At 37.4% G+C, this 22,610-nt stretch overlaps 1 protein-coding gene across 2 annotated transcripts in view; it reads left to right on the top strand.

Moving 5' to 3' along the window:
- The window catches only part of HSD17B4 (hydroxysteroid 17-beta dehydrogenase 4), a 90,447-nt gene extending 70,942 nt beyond the window's left edge, over positions 1 to 19,505 (top strand). For both annotated transcript variants that reach the window (XM_081053132.1, XM_081053133.1), the window contains exons 21-24: positions 4,307 to 4,393; positions 5,349 to 5,487; positions 12,378 to 12,505; positions 19,088 to 19,505. In XM_081053132.1, coding sequence (XP_080909258.1) covers positions 4,307 to 4,393; positions 5,349 to 5,487; positions 12,378 to 12,505; positions 19,088 to 19,177 — 444 coding nt within the window. In that variant the 3' untranslated portion in view covers positions 19,178 to 19,505. The remainder of the gene's footprint in view (positions 1 to 4,306; positions 4,394 to 5,348; positions 5,488 to 12,377; positions 12,506 to 19,087) is intronic.
- The last annotated feature ends 3,105 nt before the right edge of the window (positions 19,506 to 22,610 follow it).

Genomic DNA, 22,610 nt, shown 5'->3' with positions numbered 1-22,610 from the left:
CTTACTCCACTCAGGACAGTACCCTCTAGGTCATCCATGTTGTTGCAGATGGAAAAATTTCATTATTTTCTATGGCTGAGTAGTATTCCATTATATATCTGTACCACCTCTTTATCCATTCATCCATTGATGGACACCCAGGCTGCTTCCATATCTTGGCTATTGTAAACAATGCTGCATTGAACATATGGATACACACTTCCCTTCAAAGTAGCGTTTTGGGTTTCTTTGGCGAAATATCCACAAGTGGGATTACTGAGTCCTTCTTTGTCTCTTCTTATAGCCTTTGTTTTAATGTTTTGTCTGGTGTAAGTATTGCTGCCCCAGCTTTTTTTTTTGTTTGATTGTTTGTTTCTATTTTCAGGAAATACCTTGTTTTATCCTTTTACTTCGATCTCTGTGTGTCTTTTGATCAGAAATGAATCTCTTGTAGGCAGAATATGTATGAGTCTTATTTTCTTATATATTTAGCCATCCTGTGCCTTTTGAATGGAGCATTTAATCCATTTACATTTAAAGTAATTATTGATAGATATATAGTTATTGCCATTTTGGTATTCATACTTTTTATCTTTTTTTCCCCCTTCTTTTTCTTAAATAAGTCCCTTTAACATTTCTTGTAATACTGGTTTGGTGGTGATGAACTCCTTTAGGTTTTTTTTTTTCTTTTCTTTTTTTTTTTTTTTAAGGACAACTCTTTATCTGTCCTTGGATTCTAAATGATAACCTTGCTGGGTAGAGTAATCTTGGTTGTAGGTTCTTTCTTTTCATCACATTGAATGTATTGTACCAGTCCCTTCTGGCCTGCAAAGTTTCTGTTGAGAAATCAGCTCAGTCTTATAGGAGCTCCCTTGTTAGTAACTAACTGCTTTTCTCTTGTTACAGAATCTTTTTAACATTCTCTCTTTGTCTTAATCTTTGGTATTTTAATTATGATCTCCCTTGGTGTGGGCCTCTTTGGGTTCATCTTGTTTGGGGCTCTGGACTTTTGGGCTTATATGTCAGTTTCCTTTGCCAGGTTAGGGAAAATTTCCAACATGATTTCTTCAAGTAGGTTTTTAATTTCTTGCTCTCTTCTCCTTCATACCACTGTAATGCGAATGTTGGTACACTTGATGTTGTCTCAGAGGCCCCATAAACTGTTTTCATGTTTTTGGATTCTTTTTTCTTTTTGCTGTTCTGATTGGTGTTTGCTACATAATTTTTTAAATCACTGATTTGAACCTTTGCTTCATCTAATCTACTGTTGATTCCCTCTATTCTTTATTTCAGTTATTGTATTCTTCATTTTTGACCTTTTTTGTTTTTTATCTCCATTTTTATGTTTCCTGTCTCTTTGTTGAAGTTCCTTCTGAGATCACTGAGCATCTTTATAACCAGTGCTTTGAACTCTGCATTTAGTAGAGTGCTTGTCTTCATTTTGTTTAGTTCTTGTTCTGGAGCTTTTTTTCTGTTCTTTCATTTGAGACATGTTTCTTTGTCTCCCCATTTTGGCTGCCTCCCTGTGTTTGTTTCTGTGTATTAGGTGAGGCTGCTTTGTGTCTCGGTCTTAGTAGAGTAATCTCACGTAGTAGGTGTCCTGTGGGGCCCAGTGGTATAGTCTCCCTGATTACCTGACCCAGTTGCTCAAGTATTATGATCCTTGTGTGTGACCTCCTGTTGTAGTTGAGCTGTGGTTGTTGTTTGCATGTTAACGGGAGGGATTGACCCTCAAGATGATTGGTTGTGATTGGTTGTGATTGGTTGTGAGGACTGGCCTTGACTACAGTGGAGGACCTGCTGTATAGAGGCTGTCCCTATGGAGCAGGATTTGCTTTATCAGGGCTCTGGTCCCTGCCCAGTATGCCTTTTGTGGAGGTGGTTGGGAGGTGCTCTGGTGGTCTGAAGCTAAACTGTGTGTTGGATCTGGGGCCTCTTGGGAGGGACTTTGTTTCAGGCCCATATCAGCTGCTACCTGTGCCCTGCCCAGGTCCAGTGGATATGACCTACAAAGTGATCTGCAGATGGTTACCACCTGTGCTGGGCTTGGAGGTGCTGGGAGAGGCTAAGCTGCGAACCGAGGTTGGCTGCCACTAGTGCCAGGCTTGGGACACCTCACAAGAACTGCGGAGCAGGCCGAGGCTAGATGCTGCTTGTTTGGGGTTTGTGAACCTTTGAGAGATTTTCAAAAAGTGCAGCATGATTCAAGACAGGCCTTTTGTATGAAAAAGCCACTGGAAGCGGTTTGTGTTGGCCTGCAATTTGGGTGGGGCAGGGTTCCAGAGCTTCACTAGGGCAGGACAAATGGTGTCAACCAGGTTGATGGAGACTCACATATGGCATCCACCTAAGTCTGCATGCTGGGAGAAGGGAGGGCTCAACAAAGGAACAGTGGCTCCTGCCATCACTTCAGTCTGAGAGAAAGCTGCTTCTCCAGCAATTGCCTTGCAGGCAGACAATTTAGTTACCCTCTGTATGTCCCTGGTGCTTTTCAAGCTGCTGCCCCAGTGCTGGAGCTCAGAGCGAGTGAGTCCACTAGTGAGTAAGTCTGTGTGCAGTCCCTTTAAAAGGAACTCCTAGACTTCAGGTGATTTTCAGTGATAGTTGTTCTGTAGTTTAGCTGTAATTTTGATGTGGTCGTGAGAGGATGCAAGTATAGCGTTTACTTACTTCACTATCTTGACCAGAACCCCTTTCTCTATCATGATTTCTTTCATAAATAAGTAAATAACTTAGCAGAACTCTTTTTTCTGTGGGCCTTACTCCTAATTACATTCTGCTTGTTGCAATATCATTTTCCTCCTTAATTTATACACACTGTTTATTTCACTTTTTATATTCTTCCTTTCTTTTAGGCTTCAGTTCAAGCTCCACCTTGCCCTTAGTGGCATGCTCTTATTACTCTCCTCTTTCCCACTCATATAAACTATACTGGCTTTTTCTGAAATCGTCTTGTAATTAATGTTTGGGCCACATAACCTGGAGCCCTTTCATTTTTATTTTTTTATTATTTTGTGTAAGTTTTATAGTTTTGAATAAGATTATGAATTCTAAACGTGTTTAAGACCATGACTGTATTATAGGTTTTGATTTTCCCACAATTCTAGTAATGCACAGTGCAGAAATAATTTCTATGGATACAAACTTACAGGGTTGAGAAATAATTTAATATAAATATAATACATTCTTGCCATTTTGATAAATTCTAAGCATGTGTTCTAATCTTTTAAATATGTTTACTATTTTTCCCTTATTGATTAGACATATTCTTTTTCTATTAATTATAGATATGAATCTTTCCCTCCCTCCTTCTGTCCTTCCCTCCTTTCCTTACTTCCTTCTTTCCTTCGTGCTTGTCTGCCTGCCTGCCTTCATATTGTATTTTAATAAACATTGTATTTTAAACTAATGTTCCAAATAATATACTTGGCGTGGTTACAAGAAAGTAATTTACCAAAGTGTATTTTGTTAGTAAATTGTCTTTTCCCATGCTTTTCACTGTATATAATTTGAAATAAAATGAAGAAATTGTTTGAAAGCTCTTTTTTCTGAAGGATGATAGGAAATAGTCAAGGGAGAATGATCTTGATTGTTACCAAGCAGTTTGAATAAGTGCTACCTTAATTTTTAAATGCTATCTCATACATTTGTAACAATACCATAATTTTATGAAAGAATAGCCATTGGAATAATTTTAGATAAGCATGAGGAATTAGAATTTGAGTTCCTGTAATGAATATTTTGATAAAAGGCTTTTAAAGCATTTAGTTTATGCTGTGTATACTTCCTATTTGAAATAAGAGCTTGAATTATTAGTTTAAAAAGACCACTGTTGTCTGTTCCTAGCCAATTTTATTCTGTATGAACAGAAACAATATACTTTGATTACCACTCCCTTATGTGGATATTGTGCCATGCCTTCCACTATTTATAAAAATTCAGTTATCACCCAGGCTCCCCATTAGACACACAGTTATGTTCTTTTTTTTCCCTAAGTACCCCAAATACCAATGCCCAGGCTCCACCCCAGATTACTTAAAATGGAATTTTTGGAGATGCAACCTGGTCATAGGTACAGTATTTTTTAAAAAGGCTCCAGATGATTCTACAGTTAGGGCTAATAACAGTTGTGTTCAATCAGTAAGCTTTCATGTTTCTGCATCTTGACATTTGATTTATGAGCTTTGTATTTAATTTGGGTTACTATTTTCTTTTTCATACGAGGAAAAAAATGTAAGTTTTTAAAAAATGACTTTCTACTGTTTCATAATGAAATTGTGTTTTCATTGGAATCATTGGCTTTTTTTTTTTTTTTACCCCTTCTAAGACCCAAGAAACTGGAGACATTGTCATTTCAAATGCATATGTGGATCTTGTGCCAAAATCTGATACTTTAGACAAGACACCCTCTGAGGTAGGTTATAAATGCTGGTATCCAAGTCACTTCCTGATTTCTGAATTTCAGTTAAGTTTACTTGAAGAATGTTTGGGCTACTTTATAAATTTAAGGACTATGAAAGATTCTTAATTCTTGAACTAAAAGACATTAATTCAAATATTTTACCAACACATTTTAAAATCTTTTTTTGGAGGGGATATTGAGGTGTCTTTTGAGAGGAAATAATCACTTTTCTAGGTTTAGGATACCTAAATCAGTTGTTTACTGAGAAATATCAAACACACAATATTTTGGACAAAACTGGATGAAAAAGTTAAATATTCTTTGCTTTTTTTTATTTAAAGATTTGTATAAAGCTTTATATACAAATATGAAAGCAATAGCATGTAATTTTTTATTTAAAACATTTTTGTTACTCGCTATTAACATTCTGAGGCTTTTAATACAAATGTTTATATATGTCTTCAAAATATTAACTTTGTAATGTTGAAGTTTTCATACCTTTATCTTATGATCTTTGTCTGTCATAAGCCATATTGTCACATAAATGACTGAAGATTAAAATCTTTTAAGAAGAACCTAAGATCAATAACTTAGGAAGTTTTAGAGCTAGAAGTCAATTCAGTCTTCATGTACTTTAGTTCCATTTTACAAATTAAAAAAACAAGACCACAGAGGTTGATTTGTCCGGTATCAACTAACTTCCTGCTGAAGTTAGTTAGGACACAGGTTGTCCATTTCCTAGTTTACTTTTAAAATATTATTTCTGAATTCATTCTGATAAAAGTAAAAACTTATTAGTAAGAGAGCTGAGGTTCTCGATGACATGAATAAATATAAGGAAAGTGTGAAAGAAGTCTGGTTTTAAGATCTTTGAAAAATCACCTTATTGTACATATATTCTGTAATCATTTTTCCCCGTAAGTCATTTTTACAAAACTTTGAAAACTAAATGTTCTCTTTTTCCTAGGGTACGGAGCTTCAGAGTGCCCTCGTATTTGAGGAAATAGGTCGCCGTCTTCAGGATGTCGGGCATGAGGTGGTAAAGAAAGTAAATGCTGTCTTTGAGTGGCATATCACTAAAGGTGGAAAAGCTGTAGCTAAGTGGAGTAAGTTATCTCCCTGACTTTACAATATCCTAAGGTCACTGATAGTAAACAGAGATAAAGTATAACTAAAGCCTGTCTCTTTGAAGGTAGGTAAATTCTACCTTCTTAAGTAAGTTGTGTTTCATGGGGAGTAACAGGTTTCAGGACATGTATGTTTTTTAGAGATGTATGTACTCAATTAAAATGAAAATATCTGTTCTAAAAATTTTATTGTAATGCCTGTAATTAGTACTTTTAAACAGTCATTGTAGCTGTATGCTCCTTTAACTAATCTTCAAATTCCTTTTAAACGTAAAGCAAGTTCTTCAGGTCAGATGAAATCTTTTTAACTCATTATATTTGGACAATTTAAAAATTGCTTTCTTCATTCTAAAACATTAATAATTTGGATTATTACCTTAATTATGAGATTGTTATTTTAAGAGTTATTTAAGTGTCTTGAAAAATCAGATTATTTCTCATTGCTGCTGAAGATCACTATAAATGCTGACTTAGACCAAAAAAAGTAATATATCTCTAAATCAACTGAAACTTTTAAAAATAATTTTCTTTTATATATTCCTAGAAAACATTTTGAAGTTTTGTTCAATTGATTTTGGTTCAATATAAACAAGTTTCTTTTTAATATAAGTTCCTATTAGTTTAGGCAGTGTATGTTCATTATATAAAATTTGGTATATAAAGGTATAAAGGAGATAATAATGATGTATAATCCCACTATCACAGTAAGAATTTTGATGTTTGTTCCCCTGGAAGACATTTGTGGTCACAGGATGTTAATTCAAAAGGGGTATAAAGGGAAGCAAAAATGTAATATGTACGAGTATTTAGTTCCCCAAATTTTGAAGTGTCTAATATTTTTCTATCTAACTTCATAGGTGTTAACACCGTATAAGTTGGTGTCATTACTTTTTTCTTTCTGTCTTTTGTTTTTTCCTTTCCTTTTATGTTGAAATTCAACTTTTTCCTATGGATCAAAGTATATTAGAAGTTGAGTTATAAATATAAAGTGCAGGACTTTTGAAGATAACTAGTGAAGGAGAGAAATGAGATGTATAAGAATGAGAAAAGGTGCTAGAACTGTATGTCTCAACGTTGGCAGAATAGTTCTTTGTAAGGATTTATAGAGTATACAAATCATTCACTCTTGTCAAACAGGGTAATTTCCTTCAATATAGTTCTGATAACCAACATTTCCCCCTTGTCTTGGTGATGCTTTCCTTGTAGAGAATACTAGAAAATGTGCTTACATTTAAAAACTACCTTTAATTAACCTAGGAAAAGGATTTTTCTTTACATTTCCACTGGAAAAATGGGACTATTGAAATCCTGTTAATAACTACTCATTATTGATGCCTTGTGGCTTATGTTTGTTTTATCATCTCCTCTTCAGGTCCTTATTTATCAAAGCTAACAGTCTAGTTGGATCTTAAAGCTTTCTCTGAAAGGGTTCACCGTTCCCTTTGCTTACCTGCTGCCTGTCTGTTATCTGATTGGATTCTCAGCTGTGCAACTATTTTCAGTTCTGTTTGTTGATGTCTTGCAGTGTTTGTGTCACTGCGCTAAATCACAGTAGCTGGCAGCAGTAGAAACTGTCTAGGTCTTCTGGCTTATGGTAACTTAGAAGATGGCTCTGTGTTGGCATCTCTGTTTTGCATCTAGGCACTCAGTGACATGAAATAGATGGCTGAATGCTTTGATTCAGGGAATACCTAATGTGCGTGTGTGTGTTTTTGTTTTTATACAAGCAGTTTTAAAACTGAATTTTGCTCAACACTTAATTACCAAATATGATGTATTTTAAATTGCTGTTAGTTGCCCCAGCCTTGCTTGTGTCTTGGCAGACTGGAACCTGGTTAGAGAGAACAGGGCGAAGCTACTCAGTGTCCCTGGGCTGGGCTCAGGTGTCACTGGGGTTGCACAAGTGACTGACCTAGGAACCAAAGAGTTTGAGCTCTGTAGCCTTGAAGGTGCGTTCCAATCCAGAGATCCTGGACTGTGCCCGTCTTCCCAGTTCCCTTCCCCATCCTGCCACCCAAACACCAACAATAAATCTCTGGGCAGAAAGTGTGTGTTGGGTGGAGAGGGGAGTCTTTTAAAACCAAGTTAGTCTGAATCTAGAGAGGATTTGGAATGTTCTGGTGTCAGTGCTAGGTCAGGGCTGGTTTTGGATGTGGAAGAGGAGGAGCCATAGCTGTGTCTTTTGAGGTTACGCCCGTCTGAGGCCTGTTGTGTCTGGTCATCTAGGAGCAGGAGGGCTGCCTGGGTGAGGGCCAGTGTGGCCTCTGCGTCACTGGGCTGAGATGGTCTGAGAGAGGCTGGAGAACCCTCCCTTTGTTTTGTGGACCAAGAGTGTATAATAGAGAGGTACAGGTTCTTGATCTGCGTAAGAAACCAGAGGGCCTTGGTAAAGATATTTTTGGGAAGGAAGCCATATCTTGGAATGCTCACTTGCACTTTCTTCTTATTTCTATCTCTGGACAACGTTTGAAGTATTGTTTTAGAATGATTAAAAAACACTTCCTTAAGTAGAGAGAGGTCAAGATAAAAGCCTACCTTACTTATTTCACTGTTATTATTTGTTATAATGTCAAGAACACAGCGGTCTTATTATTGTCTATGCCTTTTGATTACTCCCAAATGTAATTCAATGCCTGGACATGTTTGAACACCTTTTTTTTTTTTTTTTTTTCAATATCCTGCATCTTTATCAGGTATTTTACCCCTTTGAATAAAGGTTGTCCTTCGGATTTTTATATTATGAGGGATTCTTTTGATTAGGTTGCAAAGGTGAAAATGGGCATTAGATGGAGAAATAAATCTCTTAATTCCCTCTGAACAGAGTCTGTTGTTTGTCACAGTTTTATGATCATTTATAATTATATGTCTCCTCCCACTTCACCTTGGGTTTAACACTGAGAACAAGCTTCAGATTAATTTGTTTATTTCCAGCTTCCAAATAGTCTATAAAACACGATATCCTGATTTCATACATGTTGAATAAGTGCTAAAAGCTATGCAGAATGCATAATTTTAAATGGAATCAGATGCCTTAAAAAAATGCTAGTGGATGGGGGGATATGGTGAGGGGGGTCCACAGTGTGAGGGATATAAATGATGAACGTCTAAGTATTGTCTTGTGCACCTGAAACTAATAAAAATAAAATGCTGAATTGGTGCCTTTCCCTCTATTAAAACAATAAGTTTATTGTATGGATAGTGATATCATTTTCTATTTTTATAAGTTAAATATTCAGGAACAAGAGTATACCATTGAAATATAAGTAAGCAATTTACTTTATGGTATTTATTACTATTAATTTCTGAAACCAGCCAAAAGTTGTCCTAGTAAACCATTGGATCCCATTCTGTTCTAAGCAACAGTGGAAATTCATAGGAAATGAAAGATGACAGGGAGGCGTAAAGAAGATGAAAGAATCAGAGACTATATGGCCTATAGAATAGTCTGCTCCTGAAAATTAAAACACAGTTACCTTTATCTGCAACTCCAGAAACCAAAAGCTCAAAAAATGGAAAGTTTTTTTCTCACATCTCATTGGTGGCAAAACCTGACCTGAATTTACACAATGCATCTAACTGTCCTTATCTCACCTCGTGTAAATGAGTCGAATACAGAAATCATGTGTTTGTTTATAGAGTGTTGCAGCATTGGAGGTCTCTCATAATATATAATACATGCTTTATGCACTGTATTTTCTTCCTAAAATCTGAAAAATTCTGAATTCTTAAACACTTCTTGGCTGAAGGAGTTTAAGTAAGGAATTGGGAACTATTCATATATGTACTCGTAAATCTGATAGAAGTGGTAAGAAGCACGGGAAAGGTGCTGTGGGCTTTCACAGAATGGGACGATTGGTTTATTCAACAAATAGTTGAATATTAATGATGTGCCAAGTTCTCTGCTAGTTTGTGGATGACAAATATGAAAAGTCGGGATGTCTTTTTTGTCCACAGAAATAACTGTTAGAAGCAGTGTATCAAGAAAGTTTAAACGACTGGAGTTAACGAAACAAGGGTTGTTGAATTGCAGAATAAAAGGAAGGAAGATTTCCATTGAGGTGATGGCAGTAATGGAGAGGAGAGGGCCTGTGTGAATCTCTTGCTAAGAGAGGACTTGACTACTTGGCTACTAATAATGTCTGAAGAACAAAGGAGCGAGAAAGAAACAGCTAGTGCCACAGTTTTGAGCGTGCGTGGCTGAGTATGTTGACTTTATTAATAGAAGTGTGAAAATGGGAGAGGAGAGAAGTTTAGGAGAGAAGATGATAAGTTGTGGTGCCACAAGTGTAGCAGACCAGGGTCTGGGTGAGATTGTGGGCCTGATATTTTAGGGATAGGTTCTCAGCTGGAGACAGAGAATTGGAAACCATCTCCGTGGAAATAATAAAACTCAGAGCATTTGCTTTGCTACTCAGCTTCCTGGCGTGCAGGAAGAAATGGAAAGAAGTCTTTGTTGGTTCTACAAGATTATCTGCTGTTCATGGTTCATATAATAATGGCTCCAGTATTTCCATTTGTCTCTAAATAAAGTGAGCACCTTAGAATTTGGCCTGCCAATTTTAAATATGCATTTGTTGTAACTTTAGGCACGAATATAATCCCATGTTCTCAAATAAGAATTCATTGATTGTATCTAAAAGCTATAAAGTAGCCTTAAAGTTGAAACTTTTGACAAAGACAGAATTTATTTTAATGACACAGTGTTGTTCAGTAAAACAATGTTTTGTTTTCCTTAGAATGATAGGTTTACACTGGTTGACATTAAACTCTTTGTTTTTCTCCTAAAGGAAATTTGGTTTCCTTTCACATATGTGTAATAATTGGATTTTACAGTTATATAGCAGGATTGTAAGAATACTCTGTGTTATTACGTGAATATTGTTAGTTAAGAAATGAAGTAAGTGAGTTGGCTTTAAAAAATTGTGTCCTTTAAAAAATAGGACTTTAAAATAGTCCTTTTTTTAAATAGGCTTTAAAAAATAGTGCTCGTGTAGCACTAAGTCTATCTATTTGGACTGAATCCAAGCATCCATTATGCACTATGTGCCAGTGACAGGATGAAGATGTTCTTTGAATGTTAGAGGTCATCTATTTTGGATCTTGGAAATTTGCCAGAATGTGGAAAAATATATACAGATTTGGCAACTGATATCTTTTAAGATCAGTATACACTCATTCTTGAAAATACCATTTGCTCATCAGACCCTGTTAGCTTCTGGATTGGTACTCACCTTCTAGCCGTGCAACCAGGTTACCCTTACGGTTTCTCAGCTTGGATATAAGCTACATCTTAAGAGTGTTGGTTCCACATTTAGGATTGGGATCCAAATGAGCGTCTCATGTGTTTATAGAAAAGACCTGAAAGATGATCTTTGGAAAAAAGATGCTGTCCAGTGAGGGATGGAAACCTGTTTGTTAGAAGAGGTGGCTGCTTCAAGTTACTCTCTATTCCCACAGTGACTGCTTCCTCTCTTACAGGCATAGCCCCTGACTGCTTACCCATGTGCATTTGCTCACAAAATCACTTAAAACTATTATGGCTTTCCTTTTGGCTGTGTGTGTTATTCATCTTAATAATATATCTTTATAGTTTTTTATTTTGAAATAATTTCTGGCTTACAGAAAAGTTGTCAGAATAGTACAGAGAACTTATATTTGTTCTACGTCCAGTTTCTCCATGTTAACATTTTATTCCATTTTCTTTTCATCATACATATTCCTGCTTTTCTGAAGCATGTGAGTAACTTGCAGACACGACATCCCTCTATCCCTGAATACTCTAGTAGTATCTCCTAAGAACAAAGGCTTCTTATCTATTCATAGAATAATTGTCAGTATCAGGTAATTAACATTGATACAGTATTATTTAATCTACAGACCTTATTAATGTTTCACAAATTGTCCCAGTAATGTCTTGTAAAGTAATGTCTAATATATTAAAGAGTAATAATAATAACAATAATAACAATAACAGAAATCAAGAAAGAACTGCTCAGGGTCCATTTTGGGATCACATATTACATTTAGTTGTTAGGTCTCTTTAGTCTCTAATCTGGATGAATTCCTCAGTCTTATTTTTTATTCATTATTTTATTTTATTTTATTATTTTTTAAAAGATTTTATTGGGGAAGGGGAACAGGACTTTACTGGGGAACAATGTGTACTTCCAGGCCTTTTTTCCAAGTCAAGTTGTTGTCTTTTCAATCTTAGTTGTGGAGGGTGCAGCTCAGCTCCTGGTCCAGTTGCCGTTGCTAGTTGCAGGGGGCGCAGCCCACCATCCCTTGCGGGAGTCGAGGAATTGGACTGGCAATCTGATGGTTGAGAGCCTGTGCTCCAACCAGCTGAGCCACCCAGGAGGCAGCTCAGCTCAAGGTGCCATGTTCAATCTTAGTTGCAGGGGCAGAGCCCACCACCCTTTGCGGGACTCGAGGAGTTGAACTGGCAACCTTGTGGTTGAGAGCCCACTGGCCTATGTGGGAATCGAACTGGCAGCCTTCGGAGTTAGGAGCATGGAGCTCCAACTGCCTGAGCCACCAGGCCAGCCCCTATTTTTATTTTTAATGACGTTGACATATTTGAAGAATAGAAGCCACTTATTCTGTAGAATATTCCTCAGTTTGTGTTTATTTGATTGTTCTTTATGATTATTAGATTGAGATGATGAATTTTGGGCAAGAGTAAAAAGGATATCTCAAAAAAGAAAGGATTTAACATTTTTTTCTGTATGACAGGTAATATGTAATGTAGACTAAGTAGCACATTAAATTGGAAACTGTAAGAATGTCTACATTTTAATTGGTTTATTTTACTCTTATATTGTGAAGAAAAAAATGACACACATTGATTTTGTTCCTATTTTCCCCCCTAGCTACTGACCTAAAAAATGGCACCGGGAAAGTGTATCAGGGCCCAGCAAAAGGTCCTGCTGATGCAACAATCATACTTTCCAATGAAGATTTCATGGACCTAGTCGTGGGCAAGCTTGATCCTCAGAAGGTAATGTTCTTAAAATGTTCCTTTATTCATCATTATTGCTTTCTGTTAGACAATTGTAGTTTTCAGCTCACTTCCAAATTCAGACTTATGAGACAGATTCCTTACAACTCTGAAGAAGATACAGTTGATAACCAATATCTGAATTGACAGATCATAAATTTTTCTAATGGAGTTTCAATTGACATTTTTAAAAACTGAATTTTGGGTGAAATTCTTCAGCATATCAACAATATAAAACCCACATCTAGACCTCCTAATATATTATGTCATTAGTCCAAAGGTGAAAAGCCATACGATGTTAGTTGATATTTCACAAAATTAGATATTCATTCCTGATATATAAAATTAAGAGCTGGTGTTAATTGTCACTGAAAACTGGAAATAGAATGATAGACCATAACAGACAGTGGCTTACTGAAGGTTAAACATTTAGAGGCATTTCAGTGGAAAATCATGATTAAGACAAGAGTGTCTTCTCTGACCATTATGAGTTAATATTATTCTGAAACTTTTGACCAATCTACAAACACAAAATTAAAGTAACTGATGTAGCAATTAGAATGGAGGAGAAATGAACAACCATGGTGTACACCTGAAACTGATATAATGTTGTACGTTAGCTATATTTTCTAATTAAAATCTTTTAAAAAATGGAGAAGAAAAATTTGTTATTTTCAAATTATGATAATGTAGCTAGAAATCCCAGGAGAATCAAATGATTGATTCTTAGAGTACAGGAGTTCAAACAAGTGATTGAATGCATGATAATTATTAAAAAGTAGCTTTCACTTAGCAGCAAAACTCACTAGAAGATACAATTGCAAAACAATTTGTTTATATTCACAACCTAAACTATAAAATACCAATGACTACCCTCATAAGAAAAGTGCAGTGCTTATTTGAAAAAACTATACAACTTTACAAGGAACAGAGCAATTTGAGTAAATGGAAGATGTTCAGTTTTTCTGGATAGAAAGACTAATTTAAAAAGAACTGTAAAGTAGTACAGTGGTAAAACATATGTTCTTTGTCATCAGATCTGAGTTTGAATCTTAGCTCTGCCGCTTACTCTCTAAACCTCAGTTTTCTCATTGGTTAAATGAATAATTGTAATAATCCCAAAGGATTGTTAAGATAACTCACTCTAATAATATATATGAAGAGCTTAGTATAGTGCTTGGCACTGAGTGAGCCCTCAGTTACTTCCTTCCCAGGAATTGATTTAGTACCTACTCTTATTCAGGTTCTAGGAATGGCTGAACCAGGCAGTACTCCTACTGTGTGGAGCTTAGTTCTAGAGGTGAATGAAAAAGGAACATAATTTCAGGTGTGGAGACAAGTGAGTCAGGGTAATGGGTTAGAGTGTGGTTGTCAACCTTTCTGTAAAGGGTCCCATTGTAAATACTTTAGTCTTTGCAGGCCAGATGGTCTCTGTGGTACCTACTCAGTCCTGCCACTGTAGAGTTAAAGTAGCCTTAGATAATATGGAAACAAATGGATGTGGCTGTGTTCCAGTAAAACTTGATTTATAAAAACAGGTAGAAGACTAGTTTTGGCCCACAGACGCTCGTTTGCCCCCGCCCCCCCCCCCCCCCCCCCCCCCCCGCGCTTAGGGTGTGGCAGGATAGAGGAACTACTTGCGATAGGGTTGTCTGCAAAGGCCTGACAGACACCTGAGCAGAGAGGGAGTGAGCCACAGGCTAAGGAGCCAGCTAGTGCAAAGGCTTGAAGCAGGAGGAGCGTGGCTGTTGGAGGACTATCACTGCGAGAAGGCTGGAAATGATAGTAAAATGCGCTGTGGGCACAGTGGTGGCGAGAGGGTGAGCTAGGCAAGGGCTGGATCAGACCGTGCAGATCTAGGCAAGGAGCTCAGATCTTCTCGGGTGTGATCGTCAGCCACTAGCTGTGCGATGACAACATCTGAGTTTTAAAGGTCATTTTGGCTGCTGAGTGGAAAATTGACTTCAGGGCCGAGAGTGGGTAATTAAGAGTTCCTTTTTAGATACGTTATATTTGAGATGTCCCTATATAAAGATTAAATGTATGATTAAGGAAACATTTATGTAATTGCTAGGAATACCAGACCTTTGGGGGTGAATGGATTATTCAGTGGATGGTACTGGGCAGCTGCTTAGGAAATGGTAGTGCTTTATGCCATTCCATATACTTAAGCCAGTACCATACAGAATGGAATTAAGTGTAAAAAATAAAAGTGGAAGCGAAAAACTTGATGAAAACTTAAGTATTTACAAGTATTATTTTTAATGATAATCCTTAGAGAAATGCTAATTAATATCAGGGTTTTTTTCTAACTCATTTGGTTCTTCCCCTCTCCCCAACCCCCAACCTCCCCAACCTCAATGCTTTTTATCATCACTGTAAATACCGGGGGTGTCAAAAAAAATGTATATAAGTGGACACTTTGGTCAGCGTTGCTCAAGCAGCAGTTCGCCATAATTAGAAGTGTCTGGACGCTGATGGTAACCACTTTGAGCACCTCTTGTAATTGCAGAAATCAAGTGTGACTTGTATTCATCATTTGTTATTGGTATATCTTGAGTATTACAATTTTAATACAGTTTTCTGTTCTTAAAATGTGTATACATTTTTTTGGCACCCTTTGTATATAGTCGGCTCTCTGTATTCCTCGGGTTTCGTATCTGTACATGCAAAGGGCTGACTGTATATTTACTGAAAAAAAATCCATGTATAAGTGGATCCACGCAGTCCAATTCCAAGTTGTTCAAGGGCCACTCATATTTTATTTAGCCTAATACATTAAAATATTTCGATGTGTAATCAATATTAAAAATATTACTAGGATGTTTTATATCCTTTTTTTAATACTCTTTAAAATCTAGTGTGTTTTATACTTACAGTACGTCTCAGCCAGGACTAACCACATTTCAGCTGCTCAGTAGCCACACGTGCTGGTGGCTACTTCACTGGGCAGCACAGGTTTAAACATTCCATTTTGACTTTGCTCTTCTGCCCTTTCTTATCTAAATTCTACTATCTGTCACTCCACCAATACTGTTCTTGTGAAGGTCGGTCACTGATGACTTCTGTTTTGCTAAATCCAAGGAATATTTCTCTGTCTATGTCTTACTCAACCTTACTTCAGTAGCTTACTTCAGTAGCATTCAACTCAGCTAACCACCAACTTCTTGAAACAATTTCATCTCTTGGCTTTTGTGATACTATATTCTCCTGTTTTGCTTTCTCCGCCTTTCTCTATTCCTAATCTCTTTGGTGTCGTCTTCTACCCTAACCATTAAATGTTGGTGTCACTCAGGGCTATTTCAGGGCTCTTCTCTAAACAACACTTTCCTTAAATGAGTTCATCCATCCTATGGTATTTAAAGCTGTCTGTATGTTGGCAACTTACAGATTTAAATGTCTCAGTCTTCTCTGAGTTCCATAGTGATATAACCAGCTCTCTACCTGACCCCTCTAAAGGAAATCTTACTGGCTTTTCAAACTCACTATGTCCAGTATAGAACTGGTGATTTAATTTTCTCCCCCAGTCTCTTTCTTTTCAGGAAATGGCACTCTCATCTACCCATATCAACATGCTCAGTAATGTAAGAATTGTCTTGTCTTCCTTCTTTACCTCTGTATCCTTCCTATCCTTAATCCTGCCTGACTTTTCTCCAAAATATATCTTGAATTCATCTTCTTTTCTTCGTCACTGGGGATGATCCAAGCCTCCATCAACTCTTACCTGGCTTACTACAACAGCTTCCAGACTGGTCTTACTGCTTCTAGTCTTGCCTCTCCACCACTCTGTTCCTCACACAGGAGCCAGAGTAATCTTATAAAAATGTAAATCAGATTATAGGTCATTCTTCCTGATAAAAGCCTCCAATATTTCCTTTTGAACTTGGATAAAACCCAAACTACCTGTTATTATGTCATGTGATGTTTCCCTTGTTCATCTTTCCAGCTCCATCCCATACTGCTTGCCTCATCACTTCTAATGCTAATTCTGTTTACATTAATGTCTTTCCTCTCAGTTCCTTCCCATCAGCTTTTACTCCCTTCATGTCTATGCATTGGCCTTTTTTGGAATTTCTACCTCCAGCTTTTTGCATGGCTGGCTTCATTTCATCCAAAGTAGTTCCTTCCTCTAGAGAGGAGTTCCTACTCTCTAATAGCATTGTGTTTTCTCCTTCATAGCATTTAGAACGGGCTTTAATTACTTGTTTGCATTTTATGTTGTGACTGCCCTACTATGTTAGCTCTGTGAGAACAGGGAGAGATGTCTATTCCCTAGCCTAGAATATTGCCTAGTATACTGTGGACACTCAGTTAATACTTGAGTAGATTAGAGTAAGGAAAAAAATAAGGGACATAAGCTCAATAGAAGTAATTTAGGCTGTGCAGAAATTAAAAACTTCTGCATGTCAGACTCCATAAGATATTCCCGTAAACCTGGGGAGGAAAATTAAGAACATGATGATATACAGTATATTGGTGTCAATAACATATAAAAAATTCTGGAAAGCACTAAGACCTCCATTGAAAAAATGGGCAAAAGATAGGAGCCATTAATTAATGAAAGACATAGAAGTGACTAATATACATAAGAAAAGCCATTAAATTTTCCTATTACCAAAAAAAAAAAAAAGTGCAAATTGAAGCATGTCATTTTTGCCTCATATTTTCAAGAATTAAGAAAGTAATATTGTTAAGGTTGGGATAGGAGAATTCATATGTAGGTGGAAGGAATACTAATTTTGTATAGTCTTTCTGGAAAGCACTTGACAGAGGTTCACCGACTTTCTTCCTTTGTGGTCTCAGTACTTTTTCTTGCATGGCACTCCTAGGGCAAAATGAAATACCTAATGGTTCAGTTTATTAAGTAGTAGTTATATCCAACCAGGAGTAGTTTTCATGTTGTACTTGAAAATGTCACTGTACTTCCCTCAAAATGTTAAATATTCCTTAGTGTCCCTGTGGGTTTGTTGTGATGCCCGGTGCACAGTTTGGAAACTGACAATGTGGAAGTGTGGTGAAGAACGTTACTTAAGAAACATCATGATGTAGTAATTCTTCTTCTAGGAATCTATTCTAAGAAAATATAAAAAGAACGAAGATTTACGTACAAAATTTTCCCACTTAATAACAACATCAAACATTGATATATTTCTTTGAAGGATTAGGAATTCTTATTTTAGGTTGTCAGTACCCCTCAGACGTTAGTCCCTGGCAGGCAGATCTAAGTACTGACTTCTGTGCAGGCGTCGCAGTCTGTGGTTTCTGTAACTGGGCAGTGAAAGCAGTCTTTGTTTTGAAATTCCAGTCTCCCATTTGAGTCCCTAGCACTTTTGATCCTGATTGAGCGGAGGCTCCCTTTTTATTTCTGGGACAAGGAGTTTAAGTAGTTTTTGCTTTTCCTCTGGCTGATGAGGATTTGCTTCCGAGATTAAGTTGCTGCTAGTTGATAAACAGTAGACATTGTTGAGCAAAGAGCACCTGAGTTCAAGACCAGGCCTTACTTCTTGCTGGCTGTGTGGCCTTGAGCAGGTTATTTAAGTTCTCTGAACTTCAGTTTTCTCATCTGTCAGCTGGCGGTAAGAATTGTTGTTATGCCCACTTCAAGTTCATGGCTGTGCTTCTCAAGTGAAATTATATGTAGGGCTGCTTTGTAATGTTAAGTACATACATGGATATTACTTTTTCTTCAATCTAGCTAAAAACCTAGGGACTTTTTAAAATTTTTATATTGTATGTTTTTTCTTCAATAAGCTATAAAAAATTGATTTATTATTTTTCTTTTACTGCTAGGGAACTTGACGCTGAGGGAGAATTTAAGCAACTTGCGCGTGTTTCTTTTGTCAGGTCACATACAGAGGTGGCGTGAGAACTCAGCGTTTTAACATGACAGCCTTTTGCTCAGTAATGAGTTTACTATGCTCTTAGCACATGTCCAACACTAAGCTAAGTGCTTTACACACTGTTCATTTAACTCACGCCACAAAAATGTGTTATTTAGGTACCGTTGTCAGGCCCTTTATAGATGCAGCGGGTGGAGCTCGGAGAGGTTACGTAATTTCCCTAAGCTCAGTCTTGCTAGTAAGTAGCAGAGCCTAGATTGTAACACAGCCATTCTAATGCCATAGCCCAGGTCTGTGCACTGCTTTGTTGCACTTTCGTATTTTGTCACCGTACAGCTTTTTATTTCATAAAGAAGTAATATTTTAAATCTGCTTTTAAAAGTCCTGAATTTAATATTTTTATTGTTACGAATACAATAAAGCCTTTTAATCATGTGGTCTCAAATTCATGTTTTACGATGTAGACTAAAGCCAGAAGCATAGGTTAAAGCAGAACTCCCAGATCTGTCAATTCAGATAAATTATTCTGTGGTTTTCTAAAATATACAGGGAGTCTATTTTTTTAGCTAGCTAAAGATATGGGTGCTATCTTTAATCATTAATGATCACTGCTAGATAAAAGTGGCCTTTGTTGTCGGGAACTGTTAACTCAATTGTATTTAGTCTGAACAGTGATTTTTAAAAAATGAAATAAAACATACCATGATAAAGGTTGCACTCTTTTTCCCTCTCTCTTTTCCAGGCATTCTTTAGTGGCAGACTAAAGGCCAGAGGGAACATCATGCTGGGCCTGAAGCTTCAGACGATTTTTAAAGACTATGCTAAGCTCTGAAGGACATATTCCATTATTAATGAAAATAGAAAATTACTCTCTTTGCCCAGATATGCAATAATGATTCAGCAAAAGTTCTCAAAACTAAGATGCAGGAGAAATTGCTTAACATTTTCAGATTTCAGATAACTTTTCAGATTTTCATTTTCTACTAAATTTTCATGTTATTATTTTTACACGGAACTGTAAGCTAGCTCATAACTATCCTTCTTAGATCTTACCTTCATAATAAAATAAATTTTCACCCAAATCTAGGCTCTTTAGAATTGTGATAGCTTTTATAAACTGAAAGGAAAATTAAATGAATAAAGGCTCCTTTGATACCTTCTACACGTTGTCTTGTTATTTTCTGTTCTCTAATTTATTGAAACCCGTTTTGACATGAATTTTCTTGTATGTGCTTGTCATACTTTGCTCTAATAGGTAGTGTTCTGCTTTAAGAGAATGGTTTTTGTGTTCCCAAATAGTTTTCTTTATTCTTCTCCCACTCTTTTGCTAGAAATTTACTGTTTCCCCAGAAATAAGACCTAGCTGGACAGTCAGCTCTAATGTGTCTTTTGGAGCAAAAATCAATATAAGACCCAGTCTTATTTTACTATAAGGCCAGGTATAATATAATATATAATATAATGTAATGTAATATAATAAATACAATACATAATATAAAATACTGGTATAATATAATATAATATAAAAGACCAGGTCTTATATTAATGTTTGCTCCAAAAGACGCATTAGAGCTGATTGTCCGGCTAGGTCTAATTTTCGGGGGAACACGGTACTTTCACCTAATGCTTGTAAGTCTACCAAACACGTAGCTTTCTTAAGAAGTCATCTTAAATCATAAGATGGTCACTAGCAAGTAGTGTCATATCACTGTTTTGCCCAACGTTTAGCTGAGATGATGTATGCTGAGGAAAGGCTCTTTTGATGGATTCACTGCAGAGATGACCAGGAAATGGGCTGCTCATGTCAGGAATAGAGTAAGTTTCAATTAGGGAGCACGACTGAAGAGAATATATGTGCGTGGGTGGGCGTGACAGGCTGAGTTCCCTGGGAAGCAGACTTTGAGATGGAGATTGACAGGCAGGAAAGTTATTTGGAAGTGTTCTTGGGATCAACAGGCAGAGGGGTGGAGGGTGGGCTGGTGGCTGGCTGTACGTTCAGGAAGCAGAGCTAGGCAGGGGGAGAAGTTAGGCTGTGGTGCAGTTACCATAAGGCCTTAGCGGATCCTTAGGGGGAGCTCTGAAGTGGGATGACCTTTCAGAATTGCCGTGAGCTAACTAATCATTGATTATGGTCTGCCCTGTAAAGGGGCCGTGACCTTGGGCACCGCAGCAAGCAATTCCTGGAGTGTCCTTATAGCCAGCTGACAATCTTCCCAGCAGCTGGGGGAATATGTCTTCAGTCCTAACTGGGGCTTCCGGGAGCTCAGCACAGCACTTTGCTTCAGGAAACGAGATTGAGGGAACTAGAAATTAGGGATCAAGAGAGAAGGTCTCAGAAATTTAGAATTGTAATGTTTAGCGCAGTGCTGAAACATAGTATAGGACCTCGATATATTATTGTTGGTTTCATGAATGAGCAGGATATGTGGAAGGGCATAGAAGAAAAGTTACATATCTGGCAATTATGCCTTACTCTCATGAGCTCCGTGTGGTGTCATACAATAAACTATAATTCAAGAATGATCCATTGTTACACCAATTGAATTTTTTAAAAAAAGGCAGTCTTCTAATGTTGGTCTTTTAGAATTGCTATTGTCCCTATTGAGCTTGGAAAAGCTTATTGTCCTTCCAAATAGAAATAGCGTATTATAATTCACCAGATACCACCACACATTAATGATGAGTTGAATATATATCTTAGGTGCCTGAAACATGTTAAGAAAGTAATTTTTAATTACCTTACTAACTCATCTCTGTCAATCTTGAAGGTCAGGGAGCTACTGGTATCCAGATTTAGCAGCTGCTTCTTTATTCTTACTTTACTCTCTTAATTAACCTTTCTAGAATATGTAATATTGTTGAATGCACCACCCTCCTTAATGCTTTACTCCCCTTTTATCCTCCAATGAGAAATATCTTAACTTCTTAATGAGCTTACTACAGGTTAATCTCTGACTTACACTTGTCTCTCTTATAATTTTTTTCAGGATTTGTGATCGAGGTTTCAGCTTTCTCCTTTTGGTAGACATTTTCTTCCTAGATGATTTCCACTATTCTCATATTTTCACAGCCATCATTCCCAATTTGTATCTTTAGCTCTCATCTCTCCATAATTCCACAGTTCCACCCACAGTTTCAAATCATTGCTGAACTGCTGTCATATAGTCACTGCAGACACATATCCAAAGTAACATGTAAACATGTAATCTTCCATCCGCCCCTAAATCTGCATTTATTCCTGTTTTTTTCTTACTTAATAACGTCACCTATTGTCTAAACTAAGAAACCAGAGTCATCTGTAGATTTTTGGTTTCTCACACCCCACATTTAATCCTTCATCAACTTTTGTCGCTTTTGTTTCTGAATATTTAAGGATTTTATTCTCTGATACCACTATCCAAGTTTGCCCTCATACTGGTTAGCTCATAATAATGGCTTTCCAGTGGTCTCCAGTCTTTCACCATACCCCACAGGGGTCTTCTGAATATGTGACTTCCCAACTCAGAAACCTGTGAAAGTTCCTACTCGGTCATCTTATTGTCAGGCTCATTAATATGGTTTAAAGTTCCATCAGTTAGGATTATTTCAGTTGCTAGTAATAAAACCAGTTTACACTGGCATAAAAAACTTCTCCACATAACTGAAACAAAATCTGGAAGGATAGGACTGGCTTTGAAGGGGCTTGGTCATGTGATTTAGTGTCCGCTTGGCCCAGTTGCTTGACATCTGTCTGCCTGCTTTATCCACCAGCTCCCCGTGGAGACTTCCTCATCAACTCCACGTTACTCCTGTGTGGTCACAAGAAGACAGCCAACAGGTGCGGTCACTCAGCCCCAGCAGAAGAGAGAGGACTGGGTTCTATCAGAAGCCCCAGTGAAGGCCTCATGTGGCCTCACTGGCTGTGACTGGGTTACAAACCATTCCCTGATCCCATCACTGCAGCCAGAGGTGTTTGATATGCCGATTGGCCTGCCTATCACCATCCTTAGCTGCAGGTACCAGGGCCCGTACATGGAGCCGAGGATAGGGTGTTGGGGATCCCTAAGACTTCCCCCAGTTTGGGTGGTTTGCCGGGAGGGCCCATAGGAGTCAGCATATAGTCCTACTCAGGACTGTGATTTATTACAGCAGAACAATGCCGAGCAAAATCAGAAAGGGGAAAAGCCCGGATGGAGTGACTGTCCCGAGGAAATCAGGAACAAGCTTCCCAGAGTTCTCTCCCCAGGGAGTCACATAAGACACACACTTCATTCTCCCAGCATCAC

This window comes from Rhinolophus hipposideros (assembly GCF_964194185.1).
Source record: "Rhinolophus hipposideros genome assembly, chromosome: 7".
NCBI classification, from domain to species: Eukaryota; Metazoa; Chordata; class Mammalia; order Chiroptera; family Rhinolophidae; genus Rhinolophus; species Rhinolophus hipposideros.
Note: the sequence above shows the minus strand (reverse complement) of the source record. Positions and strands in the feature narration are given on the sequence as shown.